The 12,297-nt window shown below is 55.5% G+C and overlaps 6 protein-coding genes across 6 annotated transcripts; 1 reads left to right on the top strand and 5 right to left on the bottom strand.

The window, feature by feature from the left end:
* Window positions 1–1,330: 1,330 nt before the first annotated feature.
* N7482_005981 (VHS and GAT domain-containing protein) lies at window positions 1,331–2,881 on the bottom strand (the record flags this gene model as incomplete). Its single annotated transcript, XM_056688106.1, has 5 exons — window positions 1,331–2,098; window positions 2,167–2,571; window positions 2,622–2,660; window positions 2,713–2,783; window positions 2,842–2,881. The coding sequence occupies 5 exons, from the start codon at window positions 2,879–2,881 to the stop codon at window positions 1,331–1,333; spliced, it is 1,323 nt and encodes a 440-aa protein (XP_056543661.1).
* Window positions 2,882–3,753: 872 nt separating this feature from the next.
* On the bottom strand, window positions 3,754–4,467 carry N7482_005980 (putative haloalkanoic acid dehalogenase; the record flags this gene model as incomplete). Its single annotated transcript, XM_056688105.1, has 1 exon — window positions 3,754–4,467. One exon carries the CDS (start codon window positions 4,465–4,467, stop codon window positions 3,754–3,756), a length of 714 nt encoding a protein of 237 aa, XP_056543660.1.
* A 1,388-nt stretch (window positions 4,468–5,855) lies between these two features.
* On the bottom strand, window positions 5,856–6,920 carry rpl17 (60S ribosomal protein uL22; the record flags this gene model as incomplete). The annotated part of the gene is made up of 4 exons (XM_056688104.1): window positions 5,856–6,005; window positions 6,065–6,252; window positions 6,509–6,722; window positions 6,918–6,920. The coding sequence occupies 4 exons, from the start codon at window positions 6,918–6,920 to the stop codon at window positions 5,856–5,858; spliced, it is 555 nt and encodes a 184-aa protein (XP_056543659.1).
* Window positions 6,921–7,658: 738 nt separating this feature from the next.
* Window positions 7,659–8,945, bottom strand: N7482_005978 (D-mandelate dehydrogenase-like dehydrogenase; the record flags this gene model as incomplete). Its single annotated transcript, XM_056688103.1, has 6 exons — window positions 7,659–7,865; window positions 7,924–8,205; window positions 8,256–8,338; window positions 8,414–8,645; window positions 8,705–8,803; window positions 8,859–8,945. The coding sequence occupies 6 exons, from the start codon at window positions 8,943–8,945 to the stop codon at window positions 7,659–7,661; spliced, it is 990 nt and encodes a 329-aa protein (XP_056543658.1).
* A 763-nt stretch (window positions 8,946–9,708) lies between these two features.
* Window positions 9,709–10,992, top strand: N7482_005977 (NAD(P)-dependent alcohol dehydrogenase; the record flags this gene model as incomplete). The annotated part of the gene is made up of 1 exon (XM_056688102.1): window positions 9,709–10,992. The coding sequence occupies one exon, from the start codon at window positions 9,709–9,711 to the stop codon at window positions 10,990–10,992; it is 1,284 nt and encodes a 427-aa protein (XP_056543657.1).
* Window positions 10,993–11,293: 301 nt separating this feature from the next.
* N7482_005976 (SDR family NAD(P)-dependent oxidoreductase) lies at window positions 11,294–12,184 on the bottom strand (the record flags this gene model as incomplete). The annotated part of the gene is made up of 3 exons (XM_056688101.1): window positions 11,294–11,565; window positions 11,627–12,057; window positions 12,129–12,184. The coding sequence occupies 3 exons, from the start codon at window positions 12,182–12,184 to the stop codon at window positions 11,294–11,296; spliced, it is 759 nt and encodes a 252-aa protein (XP_056543656.1).
* Between the last annotated feature and the right edge of the window lie 113 nt (window positions 12,185–12,297).

Raw genomic sequence — 12,297 nt, 5'->3', positions numbered from 1 at the left:
TTATATAGACTCGTGAACAGTCGGACGGTCGAACACAGCGACGATCTCGATCCTGCCAGAACCCAACTCAATCAACCACAAACACCATTGAAATGACAATATCATCCCAAGTACACCCGCAGGGGGTTCCGGCCACTGCCATTTGGGGCAATCCTCCTAGCTGTCAGACAGAAAAATGCACTTCACCAACGCTGAAACACCGTTTCCCCTCCGTGATATACTCCAGGGACCATCCCCTCCACCGAGATTAGCGCATGGTGAGGCCATGGATCCCAAACTCTCGGAGCTCCTGGTTAGCTGCTATCCACCGGCCATGCCGCGGACAGTGCTGGGCTTGAATTGAGGGTCTGTGACCCGGGACAAGGCCGACGTTCTTCCTAGTGCCATGCCAAGGCCGGCTCCACGCGCCGAACAGGGATGCGCGGAGTTTCAAATTGACAGCCTCGCTAGATGGAGACGCATGGGAGACGAATTTTGATTGCTGGATAATTTGCTGCTGCTGCTGCTGCTGTCCCGAAATATGGGATTAAAACCGCTCTATAGAAGTTCGGGTGTGTGGTGATGGGTGTCATAGATGGGTGTCATAGATGGGTGTCATAGATGGGAATGCTCACCGTGTCGCTGTTCCTGACATCCTGCGAGGTGGAAGACCTGGATTCCGACCACCAAACTCGACCGAGCTCTTCTACCGTCAATCAATGACAGGGTCGGGGCCCTCGCCTCTTTCAGCCTCGGAGGTCCGGCCACTCAATCTAGTTTGTTTAAGGTTGATTCAGCGCAATGCGAGTCAGGGGCACGCCTGAAACCCCCGACCTCAACGACCGCTGCAGGGAGGACGCCGCGAAACGCAGTCGTCATCATCGATCTTGTTGCACGGTCCATGTAATGGTCCTTGGGCTAAGCGCCAGTCTCTTGCTTCCGATTAAACAGGGTGTGATAGGCAGAAAGCAGAAAAACTGTATTTTTAAATCGCTAATCAAAGGTTATACCAGGAAAAAAGCTGCTTGGGATCAACCGGGTCCGAACAGGGACGTGGTCGATCTGTATCTCACAGGGCCTGGTCAATCAACCGCTAGACCACTTCCACCGCCACCGAGGTCCTTCCCAACTCAAACTCAACAGGGAGAATGGAGAAACCTGAGGTATCACGTAAATCAGGTACAAAGGAAAAATAAGAGGAGCTCGCGCGGGATAGAAGCCCACAACCCCCATGGAATGGGATGGGACGGCACTGGATACAACCAAGACATCTAGCAAAATCAGGTTCTGCGGGGGTATCATTCGCTTCGCTAGCTATACTGACCACTCCAACTAGCTCATGTTAACGCTCTTACTCGGTAGGCTGGAAGCGCACACGTCCAGCGGTGGAGGTATCCGTCGGTGTGGCATGTTGCCCGTTCCGCTCCACGTTGGAGTCGCCCGTGGCGAAGTCATCCGCGAAGGGGTTCTGCACCTCGAAGTCGGTGGAGTTATACTCGTACTGCTCGGTGGTGGTGCGGGATGCGGTCGGTCGGCCGGTAGACATGGCGGAGGAAAGCTCGTGCACCGGCGTAGATTGCTGCTCCGGGCTTCTTGATTCGCGCGGTGTCGGTGCTGCCGGGGAAATCGGTTCGGGGGCAGCAGGGCTTGCACCGGCACCGCCCGATGCTACGGCCTCGCTGCTCGATGGAGACGGACTGTTGACATTGGAGGCGGGGGTGGAAGACCCGCGAGCCTTGCGAGCCTTGAGCATAGCGCGCTGCTGCTGTGACAGGGCGACCGAGATCTCGTCGTTAGTCTCGATCAGGGTGAGGAGGGTCTCCTCATCCGGAGCCGGATTGGTCGAGTGGATATAACCCTGAAGGAAGCGCGACGAGGTCCGACACCGGTCGATAAACTCCTTGATAAGCTCGTTCTCCTCCAATTCGGCCTGCGGCGTCGTCTGGACAAATTGCATCAATAGCTTGGCCGAGTTCTTTGCCTCCTCCACGCGCGCGGCCAGCTCGCCCGGCTCCGGAAGTGTTCGGTTCGGCGCAGATTGGCCCATGCGATGCGGGACTGGGTATGGCGCCATGGGGCTATATTGCTGTGTTGCAGATGCCGTGGGATATCGATCGACCTGTGATCACCCCGAATTAGCCCACCAACTCTCCCGGCGCAAGTACGCCGCGGCTTTACGATTCTTACAAAAGATCGTTCACCCTTCGTCTTCTCCTTGGCCCACATCTGCAGCAACAGCTGCAAATCCTCATCCCAGTGCCGGTTTGCCTCAAGCTGGGCTAGGTACTGGCGCAGGTAGTGCTGCACATGCCAGTCGCGCCCATGGCGCAGCAGCTCTTTGATAGTAGTGCAGAACTTGGAGTCGAAGTTGCGCGTGAATGTATGGCCCGGGTTATCAGCCAAGATGCGCATGAGCATAATCGCATTGTATTGCACGTGGTTTGGGGTGCTGCCCGGGTTGGAGAGGTATTTGCGGATGCGATGCGCGGCTTCTTTGGCGGCGGCGGGGCTCGATTCGGCGGTCTCGACGATGCGCGGGAGGTGGACAAATTCATTTCCTTGCTGGAGAGGGCAAGAGAGGTGGTTAACATCCTGGATCGCAAACCTTGAGTAGGGGGTTGGGGAAGCTTTTCGCGACATACCTGAGTCTGCGGGGCGCTGCTGGCTTCGCAAAATGTTTTCTGGGCGCGTGTTTAGCAAGAGGTCGGCGCAATGGAGATTCGAGCCGCATACCATTTCGCGCAGCAGAATGGCCTCGGGCGAGTCATCGGCATGGTCCTGCTCGCCGTCACCGTCGCTGGGGCCTGAGGTGGATTAGCGGTGGTTGCGGGGATTGGGGGTTTGGATTTGGGGAGAGCGAACTGGAGCGGCGGCTGCCAAAGGAGCGCAGGAAGCCCTTCATGCTGGGCGTTGAGAGGTGTGTCGAAAGGCGAGGAGGGGTGGAGGAGGGAACCGAAGAGACCCAACAGAAAAGGAGCAAAGTCCTTGAGTACGTGATGGGGGCCAGGAAAAGAGTCACAAATAAGACTAGCTAGCGTACACGACTCCAAGTAGTCTCGCCTAAGCGCAAGGTCCATGCCGTCGTGAGCTAGTGAGCAAGTGCGACCGAGATGTCCCTCTCATCTGTTCTGCACTCCCAGCGATGACTTCCTACTTTGTTGGAGTGTGGCAAAGGATGATGACTCTCCTTGGCAATGCCTACGTAGACTCCACGAATCCCCACGGCTCGTGCGGCTCGGCCTACGTCCATCGCGAGCATGAATGTGTTGCTCTGTTGCTTTTTCCGGTGCGAGTCAGCGAGTTAGCGCACGCCCAGGGTTCGGAGGGAGGTCGGCGCCTGTTCCAGTACTAAGTCCTTGCCCACTAGCTGGGTCCGAACTAGCCCACTCGGAACTACTTTCGAGCGTACGGAGACGAGTTTCCTCGGAGGCTCTTTGGTTCCCCCACCGCATCTGCATCTACCATCCCCCAGCAGAGTCGCGAGGACCAGTCTCCGTTCTGGGGCAGTAGTTCACCGATCTGGTGCTGATGTTTCTATTCATACCTAGTGTATCTATATCGAGCACGTCATGGAGATCAGTTTCCAGAGTGGAAAGTGGAATGACATTTGGAATGCGGGCAAGCGGCACGTCCGGCGACTGTGGCTGAGGCCTGTTGACGCCAAGCCTCCTCCGCCTCCATCTTCGCACCCTCTCGAGCAGCTTGGCGAATCGGTCCGCATCCCACCTCTCCAGCCATCCAGAGAATGCCGAACAGGCAGCAGCGGTAGGGTGCTTACTCCCCCCGCTCCAAGGCATCCGCCATCTCGCCCAGCGTCGCAAATCGCCAATCAAAGATGGGCCCGGCCGTGTTCCCCATCGTGGCTCCAGGCCTCTCAATCCACACCGATCGGATCCCCGCCTGCTGCGCTGGCCGATGATCATGGAATTGCGACTGCGCCGTTTGCAGAATCTGCTCCGGGCGCACGCCAAACTCTGCCTGCACGGCCTGCTTCATGTACACGAAGTTACGCGCGTCCGGCTTGTACGAGCCGACGTCCTGCGCCGTGATGATCCGGTCGAAGGGGAACCCTTGCAGGCTCCCCGCGTTGGACTGCGCGAACGAGGCCCGGTCGACATTGGATAGCACCACGAGCTTGTAGTGCTTGGCGAGGCGTTGCAGTGCGTCCACCGTGTCCGAGAAGGCAGGCCAGGTGCCCACTGACGCGCCGAAACGCTGACTGTCTGCGTCGCTAGGCGCGGGCAGGCCTAGGCGTGCGGCCAAGAGGGGATGCACCGTGGCGAGGAGTTGCGAGTAGGGCATGTCGGGTGTGATTCGCTGCTGCGCGCTTTCCAGCTCCTGGTAGACCGTCAGCAGATGCTCGCGCGAGAACTCAGCATTGCTGGTCGAGAGGAGTGGTTGGAGCGCAGCGAGGATGCCGCCTTCCCAGTCGATCAGAGTGCCGTAGACATCGAAGCAGAGGAGGCGGTAGTCGGATAGTCGAGCCATGGTGCGTGAGGGGAAGGTTCGTAGATACGCACGCCGGGTGTAGGTATTCAAAGAGAAAGCGGCATCCCGACTCCAAGCCATATGTAAAGCACCGATCACTCCCGGCTCTGCCCCGCACTGCAGCCACCCCACCCCCATTATGGACTGCCTGACAGTCAAGCTTGGCATCTTTGATGCTCATTTATGATCATCCCTATCACGGTCGACAGCGCGTCACATATTGTGGTCCATTGACAAAGGAGTTCATCAGGATCTGGTTCTTCCCAGTCAGCATGCTAAGTATAAACCCGATAAGTGAGAGAGATCAACCTTTCGGGGGTCTATCAATCTCCGGCCGAGCTTTATTTGCTTCTGAATTGACTGGAATTGATGGACATAGGTTCTTGTTGGTGATTGGTCGTGATGGTTGAGTGGCAGTACCAGCTGCTGGATAGAGTGTGTGGATGTTGCTTGGTAGTTTCGTATCGTGAGAGAAGAAAACGTGATGACGTTGGGCTCGGGGGAGTAGGCTGTACCCAAGTATACACGAGAATGAAGAAAGATACAGGTAGTGGTATGAAGTGGCTTCTGTAAGGTTGTGATCAACGTACGCGGGGATAGTACCTCACTCTGCCCTTGACAATCAAGTTCAAAATAAAAACGAACGAGCAAGGCAGCCGGAGCACAATGGTGATACCAATCTACTGATCAGGCTCATGGCTGATCTAGTGCTAAGTTTGGGGCGTTTAACGGGCAATAGGACTCGAGAAATAAGACAAAGTGTGGGCGTGAAATGATCTAGCATTGACCGAGATTATATAACCGCGAGGCAGTCGAAGCTTGGATATATATCTTGAAGCTAAGGATGCATATGCATATCATTTTTTGTTGAGACCAAGATCCAGCACACATTAGCATGCAAGGCACGGTCCAAAGTCTCTCTAGATACACTACAAGCCAGAAAGAGCATGTTTGTAATTCATGAAACGTGATATGATTTTAGGACCGAGTGGACGATCTTGGTGAGAGCCTCGCAGAGCATCCGGCCTGATCATTGGACAACCAGACAAGATATTCTAGGTCATCAGAAAGCACTACCCTACACCAGACAACCGGAGCCGCCGGTAGAACAGAGCCAAGTCACAGAAGAAGAACCAACATTTGTAATCATGATCGGACCGGGCAGTACAGAATTCCTATGTCCATCGTTCCGGAGCCGCGCTGTTTAAACTTTTTATTTGGTTCTCCTCCGAGTGTAGGTGCCATGACCTTAGAAAAATCTTGTATGATCCGGTATCATTTCCGTTCCAACATACAAATGCGCAAGAACTCCGGTCAAACCCGTCCACCGCAAATCCTTTTTCACCAGTCGTCCCCTCCTCCCCTTCACTTAACATCAGGCGATCCGTTTATGCCTCAGTGAGGGCACGGCGGAGCTGAGCACCGCGCTGGCGGGAAGACAGGTGGACCAGGGAGTCCTCGGAGGCCTTGGCAACCTCCTCATTAGCCTCGGTGAGGATGAGCTCGATGTGGCAGGGGTTGGTCATGTAGGGGTTAATCTGAAATGAAAAAATCAGTTTGGTTCAATAGCCAATCCCAAGTGTTGAGCAAAACGTACACGACCGTGAGCACGGTAAGTGCGGCGGCGGCCCTTGGGAGCCTGGTTAACCTGGATGCGCTTGACAACCAGGGCGCTGGTGTCGAGACCCTTGGTGTCGGCGTTGGCCTCAGCGTTCTTGAGGAGGTCGATCAGGAACTCGGCGGACTTGACGGGCCAGCGGGCCTTGGAGACACCGAACTGCTTGCCTGTAGACGGGGATGGTTAGTCGATCATTCCACAGTGTCAAAAACCCCACACTGAAATTTTCCAGCAGCAACGGTGTCTATCCCAGCATCGACAACATCCGCAGAAACAGTCACACTGACGCCCTTCTCCTCGTCCACAGATTGTCGTAGAATCAGTCCCGTTGTCTTCTCTTCCTCCCGTGATTCCCCCTTGACACCGTTGCCCCCAAGTTGCATCCAGCATGTAAAAAACTCAAAAATTTCGAGGGCGACTCACCCTGGGCGGTGCGGCCAGTGGAACCGGCGTAGCGGCGCATGGGAACGGCCATGGACTTCTTGGTGACGTTCTCGAGGTAGGTGAGAGCCTTCTGCAGCTTCATGCCGTTGATGGCCTGGGCAGTCTCACGGGTGTTCTTGAAGCTGACACGCAGGTAAGAGCCCCGCGCGCGGGCGCTCTTCGCGTTCGGGATCTCCTGGGCGGCGTAACGGACCTGTAGAGCGAAAGAAGAAACAGTCGTCAGCAATCATGTTGTGTCGATATTGTGGGTGATGATCTTCAAGGCGCGGCGAAAAGTAACGGGACCAGTATGGCGTTCCAGTCCCTTCGCTCGGAGGAAATTGGGCATGGAATGGGATCGTAGAGGTTGCTTTCGGGGTCTCTGGCGATGGGTATGGATTGCACTCACCATCTTGAAGGAGTTGGCGAGGGGAAGGTGATGGTCCTCGGAGGCGGATGGATGTTGTCGCTTTTCGTCGTCGACCGGCTAACGCTAGAACACCAGGTTTGGTGCGGTTTTTTTCGCTCTTGGCACACGGGCCCTAAGCGAGCCCTAACGCTAGCCACTTTGGGGAGAATTTATGTATGATGCTTAGTCACGTCTTTCGGGCCGGGTGCTGCAGCCTCAGGCGAAAATCAACCATCATTTCTTCCACGATGGACCGACCCACTCTGCTTGGTCAAAGGATTCAGGATTTACACCTTACCCCGCCAGTGGAAGATCTGAACATCATATCTAGGCGACGCATTATTAGACCGTGAAACTAGTCTGGCAGGGTCACGGTCCGATATCTAGCCCTCCATATCGGAACCGTTGTCCCTACTAGGTAGTATAAATATAGCAGTCAGAAATCACCGTATCTCGATATCATAGATTGGGAGTGTCACATCTGATGTCGGCGACGAATCAATACTTATTGTCCAACCACCCGTGCGAACCTGAACCAAAATCTTACTGCACCCGGCACCGGAAAATTGGGGGTTCGATTAACTTTGGGTTAAATAGGCCAACCTTGGGTCTATCCACTCGGAGCAAGTCTTAGGTAAATACAAGACTTCATAATGAGGGATTACATCGGTCGGGAATTCCAATCTATTTCCAGCAATTGCAAAATCTCAGGAATCTAAATCTTGGTCTAAAAGTCACAATCTATCGCTTCTGCTCCGGCACCTGTGTAATCAACTCTCCCTTCTCCACCGCCAACTTCAAGTTATCCAACACCAGAATCTCCATCTCTTTCTGCGTCTCGTAGGTGTTTGTGCCAATGTGCGGGAGCAACATAACCCGCGGGTTACTCAAGAGGCCGGGGTGGACCTTAGGCTCCTCCTCGTACACATCCAGACCGGCAGAGCGAACCTATGAACAACAGAGTCAGGATGATGTCTTCCAGTCACCGAGTTTGGGATTTCATTACCTTGCCGGAATCAAGAGCTTCAACCAGCGCGCTCTCATCGATCAGTGCACCCCGTGCAGTGTTGACAATTACCACACCATCCTTCATCTTGCCGAACTCGGTGGCACTGATGATGTGCCGTGTCGAGGCATTAAGGGCCAGGTTCAAACTAAGGACATCAGAGTAGGCGAGGAGCTCGTCGAAGGAGACATAGGTCGCGCCTCCTTCCAGCTCTGCGGGGAGTCGCGAGCGATTGTGGTATTGGATCTTCATTCCGAAGGCTTTGGCCCGAGTAGCCATTTCCTAGTGACTGTGTCAGTCAATGCCATCTTGAGAAGTGTAGAAGATCGTACCCGTCCAATGCCACCCATGCCCAGGATACCGAGCACTTTACCCTGGGGATCATGGCCCGTCGTAGTCTCTCCTTGCCAGGTGCCTGTTACCCATTCAACGGTTAGCATATCGCGGGCCCAATGATAGACTACAGTTTATTCGTATGGATACGACTCACCAGCACGAATGGCAGAAAGAGGTACATAAGCCTGACGCAGTGCGCCGATCATAAGGAAAATGCCCACATCGGCGGTCGCATTGTTTACGGCAACCGGGGTGCTCGAGACGGCAATATTCCTTTGCGAGCAGGTGGCAACATCTAGGTTATCATATCCAGCACCATTGTGGCAGATATAGCGAACAGACTTTGGCAAAACTGAGAGCAATTCGGCGTCAAAGTTGCCGGTGAACTATTCGAGCCCCCATTAGCGGCGCGCTCCAGTGGCCGGTTTCCAGCGAGATCAGTCACCTTATTAGAAGTATTGGACCGGTAGATCGCAACCACATCGTCGTACTGCCCCGTCTTGCAGTTCTGGATAAATTCCTCACGGTTGCCGCTGGGGAATTCCTGCTCGCGTATTACTACACTTGTCTCGTTCCAAGCAATAAGGGGTGGCGCATACCTTCAGAGTCAGAATGGACGACAGAGCCTCCCACTCTTTGCGCGCATGGGTGATGCCTCCAATGAGGAGCGCAGCTTGAGTAGGCATGTTTAGGGTTCTGCGACTGCGATCAGCTTCGCAAATGACGTCGGCGGGGTGAATGTGCCGCCTACTGTTCGATCTGACGTGGAGAAGTATATAGCTGGTCAAGGCGAGGTGGAGAGGAGGAATGGAGGAGATAGAAATGCAGGTAGGAGTTGGAGAAGAGAGTGAAGAAGAAGAAAAAGTTATGATTGCGCGCGACAGCCCAAATCCAGGTGGACCCCCGCGACTCCAGAGATTAACCCCCGTGCGATCCGGTGGATTGTACCGGAGATGGCCTCGGGGAGTGGAGAACGGCGCGTGGAACGAGTCTTTCGGCTGTGTTTTCCTCGAGCAGTATTATTGTACCATTTGTGATTCAGTCCAGATCTATTTTGTATGCATGCGACCAATGCGCGATTCAATATTACAAGCGATCCCTCTGGCGCTGTCAAAGACGAGAGAAAAAAAACCACAAAATTTGGAGGAGCTCCTCCATCGCCGGTCCTCCCACGCAACCCCCCACGGGCGGCTATTGAAGACTGCCTGTTTGGGGGCAAACGCCGGCGAGCAGCACGGCGGAGCATCTCCGTGGGTCTCGGGACCATTTGCAGCGTCTCACAGCTGCCCCACGCTGGAAGGGGGGAGATGAGGGGAATGCGATGACGGACCGAGTCAGACGCCGCTGCACTCGGGCAATTGATGTCCGCCTCTTAACAATTGCAATTGCACGCTTCAGCCCAGCGTGGTCTGTTTTTCCATTCCTACCTTTACGCCCACCCCGCCCACTATGTCTACAGAAACATCTGCAACCGCGCTCGTCTTGCACGGCGCAAAGGATCTCCGTCTGGTAGGGCTGATGATCCCCGCGGTTTCCGAACAAAATAACAGCGCAACTGACATTCACGAACAGGAGAAACGAAGCGTCCCCGCCCCAACCGGCGCAGATATCCAAGTCGCCATCACAGCCACTGGGCTCTGCGGCTCGGACCTGCACTACTACTCACACGGCCGCAATGGTGACTTCGTCGTGCGCGAGCCCATGTGTCTGGGCCACGAGTCCGCCGGCACCGTCACAGCCATCGGCCCGGAAGTGGCAACCTTCAAAGTCGGCGACCGTGTCGCCCTGGAGGTTGGCCTGCCCTGCCGTAAGTGCGCCCTCTGCAATCAGGGCCGCTACAACATCTGCCGGCAGATGCAATTCCGCAGCAGCGCCAAGGTCTTCCCTCACCTCGATGGCACGTTGATGGAGCGCACCAACCACCCCGCCGCCATGTGCCATGCCCTGCCGGACAATGTGTCCGACGTGGGTGGCGCGCTGGTCGAGCCGTTGGCCGTGTGCCTGCATGCGATCCGCCGCTCGCACCCGCCCACAAAGGAGGAGGTTGCGCTGGCGCACGCCGCTGGTGAAGGCACCGCGGCGCTGGTCTTCGGCGCCGGTGCCATCGGCCTACTGATTGCATCTGCACTCGCGGTATCAGAGAACTTCGACGCGATCGTAGTGGCGGACATCGACGCCTCGCGCCTGGAGATCGCCGCCTCGCTCGGCCTCGGTCTCAAGACGGCCCTGATCCCCCGCGGCGACCCTGCGAACCCGCCTCCACCCAAGGACGCCCCGCATGCAGACCAGACCGCCTGGGCGCTCAAGAATGCGCAAAGCGTCGCCGCCACCCTGACCGCGGCTGCGCAGACGGAAGGTCTCCCGGCCGTGTCTGGCTTCAGCCGTGTCTACGACTGCACAGGTGTCCCAGCTTGCGTGCAGGCGGGTATCTACGCCTCCACGCCCGGCGGAGTACTCGTGCAGATTGGCATGGGGAACCCTATTCAGACTCTGCCCGTTGGTGCTGCAGCCCTGCGCGAAGTTGATATCATCGGCGTCTTCCGGTACGACGGGCATGCCTACCCAGCTGCCATTGCCTTGCTGGGTAGCGGCAAGATGAAGAGCACGGAGGAGAAGGTCGTGACGCACAGACTGTCGCTTGAGGAGGGCGAGCGTGCGTTCACCCTCGCCGGTAAGGGCGTTGATGAGAGCGGTAAGCCTGTTGTCAAGGTCATTATTGAGAACAAGCAATAGTCTCTGTGTCGGCTATGAAGGTGTTGCGGATGTACGGGGTTGAGCGGACGTTTTGTGATGATGTTGACGTGATGATGACTTTTCAAAAATACCCATTGTGAGAGGAGTTTGGAGACGCTGAATAGCATGTGTGGTTGATGACGCAAAATCGGGGCTTAGATGCGTGACCTAGAATGAATTACGGTCTCTTTTGTCCAATGTATTATCACATTTACCGTACATGTGCACTATGAACAAATTAAATATGATAGATCATGGAAGATGTAGACAATCACATTGCTTCATATCAGGCTATAAACATTTATTTCAGCCCCCCAGCCAGCAGGAGGCTCTGCCCTGTCATGTACCCTGTCTTGCACAGCATGGTAACAACATTAGCCGTCTCTTCGGGCGTACCTAGCCGCTGCAGCGGGATAGTAGCCGCAACTTCCGGGATCGCGGCGGCGCTGGTGATCATGCCCGTGTCGCCAATCATGGCTGGGGCAACGTCGTTGACGCTAATGTTGAACTCGGCAAGGCGAGTGGAGAGGTTCTTCATCATGCCGGAGAGGCCACCCTTTGATGCGGCGTAGTCTGCAAGGGAGATTGTAAGAGCCAAGAAAATGTGAATAGAGCAATGTCCGGGAAGACTCACGGCATCCGTTGATCCCTCCTCCGTACGCGGCAATCGAGGACATAAACACGATACGTCCCCACCGCTGGGCTTTCATGTGCTCCACCACGCCCTTCACAAGGATGAAGGAGGCGCGGAGGTTGATGTTGAGTGTATAGTCAAATTCCTCGAGGGTGATGTCCCACACGTTCGGCACGCGCTTGCCGTACCCAGCGTTCGAGATCAGGATATCCGGCCGCTGGCCGTGCTCCTTGTCAATTTGCTGGAACATGGCGTCGATCTGATCGGCGGATCCAACGTCGACTTGGTGGATGGAGATGCGGATCTTGTTCTCTGCGTATTTGGACTGCAGGTCTTTAACGATGGCGTTCATGGCATCAAGGTTGGTTGAGTAGGTTAGGGCGAGGTGGACGCCATGTTGTGCGAGCTGGTTTGCGCAAGCTGCTCCAATTCTAAGATAAGAACTATCTGTTAGAAGGTAGCTCCTTGCTCGTCTCGCTGCTGCCCCCGAGTAAAAACTCACCCTCCCGAGGCGCCAGTGATGAGGGCCAGGCGGCCCTGGATATCGTTGAGCGACATTTGGGAAAAGAGGCTAAGGAGAAGGGGTGGCTACAACCGAGAGATCTTCCTAACATTCCATGAAAGAATGTCTTGTGTCTCCAAGAAGACCAACATGGTTTCGGCTACCCCAC

The sequence above is a fragment of the Penicillium canariense genome, assembly GCF_028826845.1.
Source record: "Penicillium canariense strain IBT 26290 chromosome Unknown utg000003l_segment0_segment0, whole genome shotgun sequence".
Taxonomy (NCBI): Eukaryota; Fungi; Ascomycota; class Eurotiomycetes; order Eurotiales; family Aspergillaceae; genus Penicillium; species Penicillium canariense.
This window is presented reverse-complemented; position numbering and strand designations above follow the sequence as displayed.